The 18,114-nt window shown below is 39.5% G+C and overlaps 1 protein-coding gene across 1 annotated transcript in view; it reads right to left on the bottom strand.

Annotated features, from left to right (window-relative positions):
* The window catches only part of angpt1 (angiopoietin 1), a 64,779-nt gene that overhangs the window by 10,960 nt on the left and 35,705 nt on the right, over nt 1-18,114 (bottom strand). Inside the window, exons 8-10 of the mRNA XM_034215152.1 lie at nt 13,792-13,919; nt 12,452-12,553; nt 7,344-7,516 (exon numbers count right to left, since the gene is read on the bottom strand). Coding sequence (XP_034071043.1) covers nt 7,344-7,516; nt 12,452-12,553; nt 13,792-13,919 — 403 coding nt within the window. The remainder of the gene's footprint in view (nt 1-7,343; nt 7,517-12,451; nt 12,554-13,791; nt 13,920-18,114) is intronic.

The following is an 18,114-nucleotide window of genomic DNA, read 5'->3' as shown; positions in this document are numbered from 1 at the left end:
GGAAACGACAATCCTGAATTTTAGATTCCAGTTCCACAAATTATTTTATATATTTGAAAAATGGGAATATAGCTGCAGTATCATTTTAGTTTATATGTCCTTAAGCAAGAGTTTGGGAAAATTCAAATGGCAGCAAGAGTTTGACAGAGAGCAGGCATGTATCTAAAGAGAGGGCTCAGGTCATTAGAGATAATGAAGGGCTTGTGTCAGCAGAAAAAACATTCCAATTATAACCGTTTACAGCAGATCAGTGGGGCATTGTTTCAAAAAACAATGCTGAACTTTCATAGGTTATTATCCAATTGTGTTTAGCAGCACAATTACAATTCCACACATATGAGGCGTGGCTGCAAATGTCTCCAACTGAGCAACTTCAAAACTTGGGGTATATACAACTATTTGCACTGGGGGTTAGGGAGAAAAGTGTTGTTTTTATTCTTCTCAGTAATTTTAGGGGAAAACATGCCTTTAAGCTTTGATGCAGATTCAATTTTCAAAATGAGTCTATGCTCTGGAGTATAACTTCTTCAAACTATGTGGGAAATTCATTTCAGCAGGGTCAGGTGAGGAATCAGATGACTGAGTTATGTTTATCTGAGAGCCCTTCCAAGTCAGACTGATATTTTATCCCCATCTATCTTGACAAACATTATTGCTAGACATTATTAAAACATTTACAGCCAAGACAAAAATGAAGGCTTCCCACTTTTGTTTCCATTAGCTGTGTTTTTTTTATCAATGTCCAAGCTTTCACATAAAAATACAAGCATAACATTAATATAAAAAAAGAAACTTAATAGCATAGCATAGCAATATAATTTTACAAGATAAGAGTTTTGTTAGACATGCCAGTCTCCTTAGAAATCGCCTTGAAAAAGCATAAATCAAACGTCATACTGGTAGAAAAGCAGTTAATTTAATAACAGAAGTGCCTATGAAGGACTCCTTGGAACTGGTCTTTCCCAAAGTGTGTCACTTTCTCCCCACACGCTGACGATATGTGTTGCATTACAGCTGAGCGTGCTGGGATTGGTGTGGGGCCTCAGATCTGCTAACGTGTTGCCCATTCGCAGTCTTACTTTTATCTGACACTTCCCATTTTACAACACACCGTGTTACCCTGAACAGAGGATATTGCTGTCACAAAGTGACTTTATACAATTATTTCTCTCGAGATGTAAAAGGAAAAGCTCATAAAACAATGTCTGTAATGGAATGTACACTATGCTTCGCTGTAGAAAGTTCAAGGGATACTTTGATGAAAACAACAGTTATAAAATTGTTGAAAGGTGTGAATGTTCAATACAATCTCAGCTGAAAATGATACTGCTTTGGTTTCATTTATCTCCATACATTAAGGCGAAACCCAGTGAGCTTATGCCGTTACACACCTGGCAGTCATTTGCCTCCTGAACTGCAGTCTGATTGGCCCATTGCAGAGGTTAATCACCCTGACCAATGGGTCGCTTCCTACTGCAAGGCCAAGAGATGAGTGTTCGGGTGTCATTTAGCTCCATTGAGACGCATATAAACCAATGAAAATGGTATGTATAGTAGATTCATATAAGATAGTAGTGTAGTTATAATCTTCAGTGGTTTCTGCATTACATGTATTGGACAAGGCATGTAATTAAAGTTCCCTATTGCAGAGGTTTCCGAAATTGTATTCCATTAAAATGCTAAATGGACTGCATTTATCTAGTGCTTTACCAGTTTTTGCGAACCCTCACCCCATATTTACTTATACTAGTCACCATTAATCCATTAATACAAAGGCAAAGGCTGCTAAGCAATACTTTCACATGCATTCACACACCTTTGGCCATACCATCGGAAGCAATTTGGGGTTAGGTATTTTGCCAAAGGAGACTTCAATATGTTGACTGCAGGGCTGGTGGTTGAACCAAAGACCTTCTGATTCGGGGTCCACTACTCTACCTTCTCAGCCACAACTGCCCCGCAATATACTACTAGAAAAAGAGCTTTGACACTTTCCTTTAAACCTTTGGAAACTAAAATGTGTCCAGGTAAGCATACAATTCAATCATTACTTGTAAATCTGGCATTACAACTTCAATTCAAGGAAAAGGTATTAGCTTTTTCATCCGATATCTTGAAGCAGCTCAACATCCACCTGGATCCATCTTGTTCATATATGTTTTTTGTAATAATTACACATTTCCATGTTCATTAGGGAAGGATCTTTTCCTTAGCCGCTGCATGGACCTAAGGACAGAGGGGGTCGTAGGCTGTAAAGATTACAGAGCCCCATGAGGCCAATTCACAATTTGTGACATTGGGCTATATAAATAAAATGTAATGTGATGATTTGATGACAGCTTTCAACCGTGTTTCAGGACTTCATCTGCACAAGGAGTGTGTTTAGTTGTCATGGAGATGGATCTGTTGGTATGTGAGCTCAGCAGCTGATGATTTCATCCATATCAACCTAAGTCAAACTTCATCCACCGTTAAAGAGTGTGTGGTGTGTGTAAGTCTGGACAAATGTGCGTAGACGGCTCTGCTAAGATTGTTCCCTAGTTTAGGTTTCATGTTATGTGTTTAGATAGGTTCCTGTTTTATTTTGATAGTCTTGTCTACCCTCATGTGTCTAAAGTACGTTTCCTGCCTTGTCTGTTTTCCCGCTGTTGTGATTGTCTAAATTGTCTTCACCTGGTGTTGTCTGTCTAGTATATATAGTTCTCGTCTTCCCTTGTCTCGTTGCCAGATTGTCTTGTTCGTTCCAGCGTAAGATCATTTTGTCATTGTCCATAGAGTTATTATCGTCCATAGAGTTAGATTAAGTAAGTAGTTTTTTGATAGTATAGGTTAGACAGTTTATTGAGTGTTTGTTTTGTTGCTTTATGTATTCAGTCAGTGTGTTATGACCCGTCTACATTAAAACACTTTATTTTGATACTTTGTCTCTGCATCGTGCATTTGATTCCACGCCCTTGTACAGCCTTAACAACAAAGCTCTGTGTGAGTGATCAGTATCTTGGTTTTATTGTAATCCATCTTACTTTCTTGGATTTTCTAAGACTATGTTAGAACAATGATACTTCCACAATATACTTTAAGTTGTTTATAAAAAAGAAACATTACCATTCCGAACACACCACATATTGTTCATTTCTAACAAATTGTCCTGCTGATAATTCTTTCTGCCTGTTGCTTCATCTCCTTTGTTGGAAGCCTCGGGAAAATAATATTACAAGGATGTAATTCAAGAGAAGGATTGAGATCTCTTAGATTATCTCAGTTTTGGTCTGGGGTGGGTTTAGGGGGGAGAAAGATAAATTGCCATGTTTTGGAGCCAATTTCTTTCCTTAATCCTCACATGAAAAACATCTTACAATATCTATCTGATTCCACAGGGAAAATGGGCCATTACCACACAAATCAGAAACAGAATCAGAAACAGGTTTATTGCCACACATACGAGGAATTTGACTTGATGTCATGGTGCAGACAAAACATATAAAACAAAAAAATCAATAAAATAAAGCAGTAATTTACATGGAAATAGAATGCTATGAATGAATTATAGGATATAAATGTGAAACAGGAAATATGAAAAAGAAATATGTGCAAATATGTGTATTTTTTACTTGATTTATAGACTTGGCTGTCTGAACACAAGACATTATTAAATAAAGATGTATTGGGTTGTTTTAAAAACAAACATACAAGTCAATTCTTCCAGCTGGGGGACATTGGAGGTACATAAAAAATAAAAATAAATTAACCTCACTTTGTATATATATATTTTGCATATATTTATTAATTGTTTTGCCAAAAAACTATTTTTTAAGGCAAAACTTACTATGGAAACAATATGACCACAACTTTGGAGAACAATCGTACTAAATTCCCACGCTCTATGACCTTCAATTATACCTTCAAATGACCTTCATATTAAATTAGCCTCTAGTCCCGTTATATAAAGTTATCCACTGGAGGCTAGCTAACACTACAAAAGTTAACATTTACTTTAGTATCCTGGTATTCAAATACATCTTAAAGGTAGGTTAGGTAATTCACTTCAGAAACACTTTTTGTTATAGTCCATGGAATGCTCTTAACATCCCGATAGCAATGAATAAATGAAATGCTTTGACAATAAATATATAAAAAAATATCATCTGTGGAAGCCGTAGGGCTGTAAAAAGCACGACCAATCATTTTAGCCGGCCTGGCTAAAGTAACTGGATGACCTACCTGCCTGTCAGTCTTCCATCTGTGCACAAACTTATCTTGTGCCCTCATTGGTCATGTGCGCGTTCGTGTGTTGGAGGAGGGGCTCTGTAAGGAAGTCTGAAGGAAGGGGCAGATTTTTTTCGGTTGTGTAATTCTAGCGCACTCGAGCTGGTCTCTTTATAATTAGCCATAAAGAAGTAATAAGAATGTATACCATTGTATTGTTTGATTGGTCACTGCTCCGTCTTGTCTTGTTAAAGCACTTAGTCTTGTGTAACATTGCGCATTCTTCTTTATTTTGTGCCATAAGCACTATTTTACTTTTCTTCATTGCATCTGTATTTTCCCTTTTTTTCAACTCTTTCTTTTTATATTGATATTTAGCACAAAGCCCTTTTTCGCAGAACATAACCTTTGATAAATGAGAGCGATTAACTGAATGTGTTGATCTGATGACTATCATTACAACAATATTTGCAGGTCATCAAATTATATTATATTTGATTGTATTGTTTTCTTTTCTGCAACCCATGCTGTATCACAGCAACCTACAGTAATTAGGTTTGATGATAGGGACATTTTTCAGTTGTTTACAAAGACAGTAACCTCTGCAATTATCGTGGCACACAATGCAGAAAGCTCATTTCACAATATTATGAGGTTGTGGTTCAGTGGGAACTTTGAAGCTTGGTCAACCCAAATGTACCCCTCAAAGTGTTGTCCACAGGATTTGTTCGTTCAACTTTGAAACAACATGGCTGATGTCAGCTAACACTGTGCAGATGTAGATTTCTTCTTTTATTTGGCTGCTATTGCAGTGATGTAGGCTTCTTGATCTGTTTCTGTTCTAATGCTGTACTTCTAAGAGCATACTTTCTGAAAACAAGTGCATGGAATCTACGAGTTTTAATGTACTTACAAATATGATTCAAGTTATTTCAAACTTCTCATTTTGAATGTACTGATATAATAGTTTTATTATGCTGGACATGCCAACATGAATTAGATGACTGTAATATGATAAATGGCAGGTCCAGACTTTTAGCGTGTTAGTGATAAATATGACATTTATTCCACGAATATGACTTCATTTATAAAGGATTAGGGCCTTATATTTCACAAAGGAATAATTGCACACCTCCCTCCCTCTTTGCAAGTTGAGTCATTTCCGTTTCACAGTATATAGATGAAACCAAGACGCTGGCAGCAAGACAACCCTTTCCTAGTAATTCTCAATAAATGATAAATGTGCATTGTTGGACTAAGACTATTCAATTATTCTACCTACTGGTGCTTGCATGTTGCATGGCATTGTCTATGTGCTTTTGTTTTTACAGCCTGTGTGTGTGTGTTACAGAGAGCACAACACGGACATTTACAATAACAAATTTGCACTGACGCATGTATGGTACAATCTATTCCAGTAAACGACCATGGATGAAAGAATATAATCTAAAACCCATGGTCATATCACTTATTATCCAACTAACTATCTCTGATATTCCAGGAAACTTGTCGCAGATTGTTTTAACATTTAAAAGCAGGGAGGTGCCAAGCAGAAAACATGGCTGCGCTGGTTTGTTTTGGCTGTGTTTCAGAGGAGCATCGTGTGATGATCATGCCACAACTATTTTTCAAGAGAAAATCTATTTATAGATATCTGTGTGCGGATTGGATTTCCAAACAGTATAAGCCTGAATAAAAAGGGCCAGGGTTGCTCTTTGCCTGCTGCATCTGCAAAGTAAGAATTGTTGTTTTCTCTAATGCAAGAACAGAATATCAAATATGGGTTATTAAATATATGTGAGAAGACAGGAAAGGATGACTTTTAAAGCAGATATTAATGTGCAGGAGTGTGTGAAAGGGATATACAAAAGATACTTTAAACTTCTTCTTAAATACTTTAAAACCAGAGCCTGAAATAGAGACAAAAAAAAGGTACAGCAACAAGAGATGGAGTCCTAACATTGTGGTCAAACAAAACCTCAACTCTGTTAAAGTCCAAAGAAAAAAACATCTTGATCTCTTCCGTTTGATTGAAATCCATTTTCTTTAGTCCTCAGAGGAAACCACAAAGCACACTCCAGGTACGAGCTCGTCCAAACAGAAACCTTGTAAATTGAAACTCCTGTCATCGCAAGACAATTCAGAAAATTAGTTATGACAACAAGCCTGACGCCCCCCCCCCCCCCCCCCCCCTCCCAGCCGAAGGGAAACACTTGGGTGCAAGGCATTGGAGGGTTGATGTAAATGCTTTTAAGCTTCAGAATCTCTTTCCTCATTCAAAGCTGGACGCAAGACATTTCGCAACTTAAGGGACCTCTTATCAGAGAGGAGCAGCCTTCAAGTGAAAGCTGCACAATTGGAGATGTCAGAACCTTCTCCTGTGAAGCCAGCAATTGCTTGGAACTGGGAATTTGCAACAGTTTTCCACATCTGAGAGGGCCAAGCATCTGCCATAGTTTGAGGCCTGTTATCATTAACCCCCTCAAATGAAAACAGAAACCTTCGCCCCTGCAACACACTGGGACAAAGCGTCAATCAAAAGAAACTTTGTAATGTGGAGAAGATGACAAGCTATAGATTTGGTTTGGAAGGAATTTGCGATGAGAAGAAAACCTCGCCACAGACTTGCATAACAAGATCAACATGATTGAAGTGTCTGGAGAGCTAAATTATACAACTCCTTTCCTCCTTCCTTCATCCTATTAGTTACATATGCTGAAGACACAGCTACACAATCTTCCGATATGCAGTAATCAAGGCTAAAGATGGTTCTGGATTAAAGATTAAGAGATCCCCAAGGTGTTTATAAATTATACAGTGGTTGACAGAGAGGTTTGTGCCAGATGTCATGGAAGATTCATCAAAACGTGGTTAATAATTCAGTCTGAATCAAAGTAGTGGACAAGATTGCCATCAATAGAACCATGCAATAAGCGTCGCACATTTTCTTTCTGCAGATGACTTAACAGATTTCAGCTTGACATCTGTATCACTGTAAAATGTGGTCCAAATAGGAGTTCAAACACAAGTATATTTATCAGCTACCGTGAAAATCTGTAAAAAAGACAAAAAGGTCTGGCAGTCTGTGTGTTTCTGGTCAAATCTATGTCCATCAGTAGCAACATCAGCAGCATTACCTGTAGTTTTGTTTCTCACTGCCGATTTGGAAACGGTCGTATAGTGAGAAGGCCTGGTTTCCGTCCGTCTCCCAATCCGTCAGTTCGACGCGGAGGGCATACTGCCTCTGGCGAGTCAACTGGTAAACATACTCGTTCCCCAACCAGTGCTCTGCAGACAAGCTCCCAAAGCCCTGCAATGTACAAAGAGAAACATGATGACAATCAGTGTGGAAATAGCAGTGAAACCCCTTTTTGTAAATCATAGATTTGAGATTATTCTTTGCCATGTCCCCTCTTTTCCTAGACTGATCAAATCTCCACTCTAGGGTATTGTGGAATGGATGGGAAGGAATTTCCTCATTTATTCATCGATCTATTTTTGCCAATCAGAAAAAAGACCAATATAAAATGCTAATAATGTGGTTGTTTATCCACCAGCAGAACTGTTTCTGTACTTCATAAATATAATTTTTTTATTCAAGCATTATTTTTTGTTTCTCCAGATGTCAGTGACAAAGCCACACAGTCATATTGTATATTAACATATTGTATGCAACTTTTTTAAAACTTGCTTTTGGCTTTGTCCTCCATATGGATAGTCTAACTTACATACAAGTGCCTAAATTGGTACCAGCTGAAGTACTGTAGACACACACCTTTTTCCATTTCTGTATTCCACTCAAGTGACACATGCTAAACTCATTACTATTTAAATACTTCTTTCCCAAAATACATACTGCATTCAAACAACTGTAGACATTTGTATTCGATCAGAGTTGCTCCCGGTCACAGGCAAAGTGCTTCTGACAGCAGCGAGAGCAGTGGATTGCGGAGGGGAATATCACGAAGCAGGATGACATTACAGCTCTGACAGGACAGTCTGGACCGCTCCATTAAAGATTAGGAAAGGGGGGGTGACATGGGCTAGGGAGGCAAAGTCAGGGAGAAGTCTGTTTGTGCTGAGCATGTGTGGTGATGAGGAATGGGAAGGAGGGAAAGTAAATATGGGGCATTCCTCAAGCCTGAGGCATGTCCTGCCGAGTGGGTGGAAGAGAAAGTGACAGGTCCATTACCGGCTTCTCTCCTTTTTTCTCTTTCTATCTAGAATTGATCTCACTCCTGATGGGATGTTCCCCTCTGACTGTCTTTCAGCTCAGCCAAATGCCTCATAATGGGACCATGGTTATTTTCAATAACTCTGGTAGGAGAAAAGGCTGAGAAGAACCTGTTGACAGTTCTTCTTTATATTGTTCCGGTTCTTCACTATCCATGACACGCAAACCTGATCTATATCACTCAGCTCAGAAAAGATGAGGAGAAGGTTAATCACATTGTTGGACTGATCGCTTTGGGTTGCTTTTCAGTTACACTCTGTCTGGAAAGGTAATTGTAATCATTGAGCAACTGTTGCATACACAAAGCTAAAGTAACATAACAGAGAGTCCAATCCTCTCCAACAATAGACCTTTTCTGTCCAACATACCTTCAAAGCGGCCCTATCAGATGATCTCTGGTATTGGCAATGGATTATAATTGAATGTACATATATTTTAACATATGGAATTATATTTACCAATATAATCTTTTTTTAAGACCATTGAATTGTCAATGTTTAGGTGGTTTTGGTCAAGTTTGCATTATACAACCTCAAGTGACATAATGTGTTACTTTGAGTTAACCATTTAAATGGTTTATTCCTACTTTTAGCCAACTTTCTTTTATCAGTTTATACATTTGCGGTCTTTTTTTAGACATGAGTCTGAATCTCCTCAGCACTGCCCTTTATTCAAATGCATAGTTCAAAAGTTTGACCCATCCAAAAAAAATGTTTAAGAAACAAATCAGATCATGGTTCAATTTCAACCGTAATGTAATTAAGCAAACTTTTCAATGTACATTTTTTACTTCATACAAGTATCATCGGCACACGTGATAACTTGCCAAGTGTAATGTTAATGTGTTACAACTGACCCAGGTTGATGGACAGCTTACTTGAGATTCCCACCTACTCCCTGGGGTGCTTGTAGAGCAGTGGTTAGGACAAACTGCTGTACAAACACAATTTTCACATGCTGATAAGATGAAAGAGTGAGTTGAGAATGTAATTTGCAAGGTCTCCTGTGACCTGTGTCCCCTGGTAATGAAATGGAAAAACATTTGATGGTGTTAAAATCTCATTTTAACATTTGCACGACATCCCTGTTGCCAAAATTCTCTCCACGGCCCCACAAAGAAACATGTCAGTTGTTACTGAAAGATTTACAAATCCTCCAAGTACTTTAAATCTGCAAGCGCAGGCCTCTGGAGACCAACAATGAGAAAATGAATAACACAATAAAACACCATCGATCACCTCCAGGCGTTTCAAGGAGAGGAACAGTAATGCTAAGCTGCTAGATCAGCACTGTAAATGTCGGCCAAGGTCCATGAGTTTGCCCTCATGTACTGAAATGCACTCCATGCTCTCGACGACACCTGTTCGGAGCTGGAAGGCTTCCACGTCTTTCTCTATGGTGCTTACTTTTTAGGTCTCACATTTTCTTATTTTTTTTCTACTTTGTCCCTTTTACTTATTATCATCATTCAGTGTGTTCCTTTTTTACGCACAATCCTTCCACCATTGCTTAGTCCCGTGTAAGTGCTTTTATTTGATCCAACTTAAGAGTTATGTGGTTTATAATGTCCCACAAGCTCTTTGAAATCCTTCCCCATTGACTGTTAAATTGTACATCAATAAAAGCGGAGACAGGGGAAATATTTTAAACTAGTAACATAAAGCAGATTACAGAGGATAGAATAAACATACTCCTTTTAACAATAAACTGACAGCTATTGAAAGGTACACAGAGGTGTCTTACTCAGCATACACAACCAATGCAACTGCCAGCAATAATAAATCCAATTTACCGTCTAAACACAGCTTAGGTTCGGATATGTTAACACCGTTAATGCAAATATGCATAGATCTCTCCTTGATGACAAACAGATGAAACAGCTGGCACAGCGCTATGGAGACTAAACAAATGGGTTGTTTGCAGATTTAGGTAATCATTTCCTGTTGAAAAGAAGGCAAGGCAAGGCAAGGCAAGGCAAGGCAAGGCAAGGCAAGGCAAGGCAAAGCAAGGCAAGGCAAGTTTATTTATATAGCACTTTTCAACACAAGGCAATTCAAAGTGCTTTACAAAAAATGAAAGACATTAAGAAAAAGGCATTTAAAATCAGTCATTAAAAAGAAAAGCTAATAAAATAAACATTAAAAGAAAAAATACATGGATAAAAGTTTCAGTGCAGTCTAAGATATGAATAGTTCAATTAAACATTAAAAGAAAAAGTACATGGATAAAAGTTACAGTGCAGTCTAAGATATGAATAGTTCAATTAAAAGCAGCGACAAAAAGAAAAGTCTTCAGCCTGGATTTAAAAGTAGTCAGAGTTGCAGCGGACCTGCAGGTTTCTGGGAGTTTGTTCCAGATATTTGGAGCATAATAACTGAACGCTGCTTTTCCATGTTTAGTTCTGACTCTGGGGACAGAAAGCTGACCAGTCCCTGAAGACCTGAGAGATCTGGATGGTTCATAATTTAGCAGGAGGTCGGAAATGTATCCTGGGCCTAAACCATTCAGTGCTTTATAAACCAGCAGCAGTATTTTGAAATCTATTCTTTGACACACAGGAAGCCAGTGTAAAGACTTCAGAACAGGAGTGATGTGATCCACTTTCTTAGTGTTAGTGAGGACTCGAGCAGCGGCGTTCTGAATCAGCTGCAGCTTCCTAATAGATTTTTTAGTGAGACCTGTGAAGACACCATTGCAGTAGTCGAGTCTACTGAAGATAAAAGCATGGACAAGTTTTTCCAAATCCTGCTGTGACATTAGTCTTTTAATCCTAGATATATTCTTTAGGTGATAGTAGGCTGATTTAGTAACTGTTTTAATGTGACTGTTGAAACTCAGGTCAGAGTCCATGACTACACCTAGATTTCTGGCTTTATCTGTTGTTTTGAACATTGCAGACTGAAGCTCAGCGCTAACTTTTATACGTTCTGACTTGGCTCCAAAAACCATTACCTCAGTTTTATCTTTGTTTAATTGGAGAAAGTTCTGACACATCCAGTCATTGATTTGTTCAATGCACTTACTCAGTGTTTGAATTGGAGCATAGTCTCCTGGTGAAATTGTTACGTAAATTTGTGTGTCATCCGCATAGCTATGGTAACTTATTTTGTTGTTTTTCATTATCTGAGCCAGTGGTAGCATGTAGATGTTAAAGAGAAGAGGCCCCAAGATGGAGCCTTGAGGTACCCCACATGTCATATTTGTCAACTCAGATGTGTATTTACCTATAGAAACAAAGTTGTTTCTGTCCTTTAAGTAGGATTCAAACCAATTTAGAACTGTTTCCGAAAGTCCCACCCAGTTTTCCAGTCGGTCTAGTAATATGCTGTGGTCAACAGTGTCAAACGCAGCACTGAGATCTAATAATACTAACACTGAAGTTCTGCCACTGTCTGTGTTTAAGTGGATGTCATTAAAGACCTTTACAAGAACAGTCTCAGTGCTGTGGTTTGGACGAAAGCCTGACTAGAACACATCGAAACAGTTATTTAAATGCAAGAAATTACTCAACTGTTGAAAAACAACTTTTTCAATGATTTTACCTAGAAATGGGAGGTTTGATATGGGCCTGTAATTGTTCATTACTGAAGCATCTAGATTATTCTTTTTTAAGAGCGGTTTAATGACTGCAGTTTTCAGGGCCAGTGGAAAGAAGAAGAATAACAGCATGTCACTGAAGCCTCGGCTGAGAAGCGGAGCAAATCTCAGATACCCCTGGCAATACTGCCAGTACAAAAAACGACGGCGAGCTACTGCTGAGGAGGAATGACATCCTGCCTCTCAGTTTCAGCATGTTCAATTGGGTCCAAAAAGCACACGCTATTTGTCATCATCCCCTGCAGAAGCATATTTTAGAAACAGGATGTTTGGCTCATTGCGCAGTTTTTTTATTCATTGATATGGATTTGTGCATTCTCCTTATGTTGTCTGCGTGTTGCCTTGTCTTAAGGACCACCATTATCGTCTTGCTTTAATGGATACGGATGAGTGCACACATTAGTCTTGTCTTACCATCTTGTACTCCTTCCACGTTCTCTGAAAGTCCACACTGCCGTCTTCTCTGCGCTGGATGACCGTCCATCCACCACCAGCTGTCTCCATGTTGCAATACACCTACACAGTGGAAAAGAGAGAGCAAAGGAGGGTGGGAAAAACAAGTGTATTAGGGTATTGGAACAAAAGCACACATAGGTCTTTGTATATTTGTTTCTGGATTCAGAAGAGATTTAACTAACAAGCTGTTGGATTGAGATTTAAATGTGACTCAACGGCATTAACAAACAATGAAGGGTCATTTGGGCAATGATTTGGTTTCAGATACGCCTCTTCCCAGCTTTGACGATGAATCATCTTTGGGAATGTTTCATATCTGTGTCCTCCTCAAACTTAATCAGCGTCTGCTTATCCCTCACCAACTCCCCAGAGATGTTCCTCATCAGGCGGCCATGTTTCTGCAGGATCAAAGAGGGGGTCCTGAATGTAATGTGGCCCTTAACCTTGGACCTCAGCGTGTGTAAGCTGATAATGCATCGCTGGCGCTCTATCTGCTGTGTTGCTCTTTGTTTTGAGGAGACCCCGGGTGGAGTGGAGAAGGTCTCTCACCTCAGCCAGCCCACACAGCTGAACACACATGCACACAGCCTGGGTATAATTAAGGAAGTACCCTTGACATAATTTCCTCCCCCAAGACTAGCTCATCATTCATGGTATACAAGCACAACTTAGTCATTACTTACTTAAATATAATGTGGGACAAAAACAATGCCGAGTACCCTGGCGCTGCCAATGACTCGGCAGGTGTTGAAGTAACATGAACGAAAAGTAACATCTAGTGCGAGTCAGTGCTAACGTGATCAAGCTAGACTAACTAACTCCAATGAGATATAATAGTGAAAGGTAAGCTAGTAAACTGCTGCCGGAAACGTCCACGCAGAGGCATGAAGCTTGTTTTCACAATACACAACATTATAATTGCCCTTACACAAAAAGTAGAATTAAAATGTCTGCGATTAGCCCAGCAGCACCTAGTTTGACTTTGAGACAGAAACCCAAACATACAAACCTCCTGCCGACCTCTTCACTTATTGAATCATCACTCCCAAGAATATGTAAGCATTGCTTGGAGGTTAAGAACACACACTTCCACACACACATGTAACCATCCTGATCAGCTCAGTGTCCTGTTTCACAACCACCTGCTAAACTTGTGCAATCACCAAGCTGCCAAGTGTATTTTCAGCTATGGGTATTCCTAATCCTTATAACACTGATGAACAATTAACCCACAAGTGATGAAAAGGCAGAGGATTTCACTTGAGAGTGCATCGCTGGCTGATATTGAGGCTTCTCACCTTTTTGGTCTCCTGAGGGTTGATCTGGATGGTGTAGACTCCATTCTTATGGAAGCCAGCCTTGTGGAGGTCGGCACAGTCTCGAAACTTCTTCTCCTCGTCAACAACCTTTGTGCTATTAGGCACGACTGTGGGTACATAAGCAAAAAGGGACACTGTTACACTACTTAAAGTTCTATAAATATAAATCAAGCTCAAATTAAAATAGTTATTGAGCCACTGAACAGTTGTGTTTGGATCTTTACTTGTGAAATGCTATAGATTTTATTTAAAGGTCACATTTAAGGAAACATGCTCATGTTTTCTCTGCCGTCAAATGTCAAACTGTTCTTTAAAGCCACTTTTTTATAGAACATGCCAGCTGTCTATCAGAAACATGAGATTTTGACTGACAGGATGACAAAGCTTAGATGTTATAGAATATTTTATGATAAAAGAAGGGACACAGGAATAGCACTGGAAAAAAGGAAAACATCCATGCAATTAAAAACTCTTACCCTGCATACAACCTCTTCTGTCCGACAAGTGTGGAAATCATAGTTCTATAATGTTTTATGAAATCACGAATTGCACTTGTGAATTGCTTAACAAGTCAATTTATCATATTTCAGATCTGAACATTTCAGAGGACAAACAATAAGGGGTCTGAGGCAGAAGCTAATTGTTAAGGTCTCACTGCGAGTATCTTGTAACGGCCAGATCAAATCTGAGGGCAACTAACTTATTAGTGAGAAAAAAAACGTTTCACCAACTGGATGATCTCCCACTTTTGAGACAAAGGGCCTCAAACTTTGACCAGCTGCATCCATATCCATCTGTAGATAATTATGGCGGCACTATTTTGAAACCAAGCATGGGGGTAAGGACAAAATACTACAAGCTATACATTTCAAGTTCCTGTTATAACAAGTGGTTTATATTTAGCCCTTGTTATATTGATGGAAATTCCTTCCGATTTCCCTTTTTTTCCCCTCTCTCTTTCGTCCTACTCCCATCTAAGGGGTTCATCTCAATTTTCACACCATTGTTTTTAAGGTTAAAAATGGTTGAGTCAAAGAAGATGTCAGGGCAAAGCGAAATGTGTCAGCGATCCATCGCCTTCGCTTTGATCCCCCCTCCTCAGTGCAGGACATCCCAGTGGAAGCAGGGCGCTCATTTGGCTGTACAATCTGAGCATTTTGACGAAGTATTGAGTGTCGGCGACAAGAATCTCCTGCTGTGACGGGTTGACAGAGTGGGCCCTCGTGCTCCAGACTCTAATTCAACAAAGAGCGGCCCTGTCGGGCGGTAATTTACCCCAAGCCGGCAGACAGCAGGGCATGTTCTCGGGGCCACAGAGATCATTGACAGAGGGGAACTTTCTGGCATTCGATCTGTAACAGTGGGGACAATCATTTCACAACTGCTTTGAGATCCCCCTCGGTGAGAGGAAGACAGTTAGCAGAGGGACTCCATGCTCAGGAGCGGCTCCCTTGAACAGCTTGCTACCCAGCTCTACAAATATTATTTATGTCCCAATATTTATTTACAGAAAACTATTTTGTGGTTCAGTGGGGACTCGTATTCAGTAGGGGGTTCATGTGAAAAGACCAGCAGGGCTTGGGTGTTTGCATAAATCAGTACCCTTGCCAAATGATCCCAAATACTCAAACTAAAGAGAGTGAGTAATGGAGCCTAATGGACTGCCATGGACATCACTGCTCCCATGTGACTACAATCAGTCTCTGAATGCAGCTGAGAGTTTAAGTGATTCCAAACAAAATCCAGCAAATTTCTCCTGTGTATTCATATATGAAGGCTGCGAAACAATATTATATTATAGTACATTCCCACAGTAAACTTCACAACAATGATGTGCAGTGCTTGTTTCCTATGGGAAGATGATTATGGTTGTTGTGTAAAAAGGCTGGGTAGTGAGGCACAATTCATGACTTTCAAGCTATATTTCTTTATTAATAGAAATCATACTCCCTTTTTCTTCCCATATCCTGCTGAAGCAACCAATCACTCAAGTAAAACTACTTTGCATTAGCAAAAACATTTATAAGGAATTATAAGATAATTTGGAAATAGATTTTTACAATGTAATTGGCAAAGCAAATTGCATATTGCTCCATTTAATAGTTTTCAGAGACGTGTGAAAATGCAACATATAATAAAACAGTCTAATTTCCTCTGTGAAAATAAAAAAACACTTTACAGGGTCTTTGCAACAATACGTGTCGGCTCATTCTGCTGGTCAGTGAAGCATAAAAATAATCATGTGCAGCATTCAAAAATTAGGTTTGGATCGTAAAGTGATGTCTAATGAAGTGGTTTACCATACTGTCGTGTTTAGGCATTACAACACATAAATGCCATTTGAGCTTTGAGTGGAAACCCAAGATAATTCCACTGTTTTTGACTTCCAGTAAGCTGCTGTAAAAATGATGAATGTTTTGCATTTAGTGGGATAATAGAACACTGTAAAACAAAATCATATTAAGCAGCCAGAAATGTGTACAGTGTTCCAAAGCTGAGGACAATTTTCGTTAATCACAGTGTGTGGCTCATTGCACCCTAATGAGGTTTGGGTAATGATTACAACCTAAACAAGAGCTCCACTGACGCATCTGGCCACATCAACAAATCTTAAAAGGGCACAGTTTGCACTGCAACGGTTGAAGAAAAGATTGGAAACTTTGATTTTAGGAAAGCCACAAATGGCAGCTGGGGAAGAAATACATTTATGAAGATTTAGTGTTAAACTCCATTTTCTAAATATGTCATCTTCCCCCAAGCAAAGTCAAAGACGATTTCAGTTCAGGCTTTAAAAAGAAAATACTCAGGTTTCAAAACAAAGACTTACGCAAGCAGACGCCACTCGATGGCATGAAATGCTAACCGTTTCCGCAAATGAAAACACCGATCCGTTTCTCAAACAAAAAAAAGCACATGGAAAAAGAAAGAGCTCTGTTGCTACTGTGTTTTAAATGTTGTCGAAAAGCAGTGGCAGTTGGTCCCATGGTCGGTGAGATCTACCTACTCCTTCACCTCCTTTGGACGGGAGGTCCCCGGGGAGCTATTTCAGTTTGACTTATTCAGGCTGGGGTGAAGAAAGGGGAGACCTCTGACCCGCCGGCCCGCCTCAACCTTCAACGCCACCATGGAAGAGGAAAGGACCAACCACAGAGCGGCGGTGACAACATTCCATTTCTATCGCTTCTCATTAAGGTAACCACCAATCACAGACAGTGGGACGCGCTGTGGTGCCCTGCCCTATTGACCCTACTGATAATAAAAGTAGCATAAAAAGGTGGCAAAATAAAGAAACTTGGCAGATTACAAAGCCAGTACAATTTAAAAACTAGTAGTGTTGCATGAGGAAACACTTGAATCTTAACATGAAGATCAAGGCCAAAAAGGTTTCAAAAGACCTCTGGATTTGTGTATGTGGCATTTAATTACCAGACTAAACACATGGAGTGTGAGTGGAGGCCGTCCGTGACCTCTACTGCAGGGAACATTAAAATAATGAAAGGGAGCAGCATGATAAATACAAAGCATGTGTTAATCATGTCTAGTAGTTATCCAATCATGACTCCTACATCCCTTCATATCCTTGTTGCTTCCTGTCTGACGGGAAACCTCAAGAAGCACTGTGAGGTCTCGAGGCGTCTGTGCAGGAAGTCCACAAATGGAAATGAAGTTGCAACCGATCCCCGACACAGAATTCATGTCAAATCTCCTGTGACCAATGGGGTTTAAGGCCAATGTTAGGATCAAGTTGGTTTCGGCCTTTAACCGGCTTAAAAAGGGGTAAATGAGTTCACTGCATTTGACCGAACATGAGAGGTTGAATTCCTGCAGGGTCAAAAGAAGGGCCAAAAGGGAAATCCCTGGTCTCTGTTAACAGAAGGGAAAGACTCAGAGGACTAACATAATCCTGATACTTCATGACCAGAGTAATGCTTGACGTTTCGGAGAAGCAGTGTTCTCAGACTTTAGGAAGTTAAGCATGAAAAGTGATTGTTGCAACAACAAAAGAAGAAGAGCAACATGCTGGTTCATGAGACTCGAGGCACCAATGCTCTTTAAGAGGAGCACATCAGGTTACAATAAGAACCGTGTTTCTTTCTTCATGCTGCTCTCAGCGATGCAGGGTTTAATAGCCATCGCATCCCCGTGTCTCTCAGTATGGGGTAAGGTTTATAGAACTGGTGTCATCCTGATTTCATGAGGATTGTAAAATCAAAGATGTTGTAGCTGACTAGAGGAAGTTAGTGGGAAAAACAAAAGCTGCTTTATAGTTATAGCCATGATCAGCCAATCCACAAATGCAGC

Source organism: Gymnodraco acuticeps, unplaced genomic scaffold, assembly GCF_902827175.1.
Source record: "Gymnodraco acuticeps unplaced genomic scaffold, fGymAcu1.1, whole genome shotgun sequence".
Taxonomy (NCBI): domain Eukaryota; kingdom Metazoa; phylum Chordata; class Actinopteri; order Perciformes; family Bathydraconidae; genus Gymnodraco; species Gymnodraco acuticeps.
The sequence above is the reverse complement of the archived record's forward strand: the minus strand, read 5'-3'. Positions and strand labels throughout refer to the sequence as shown.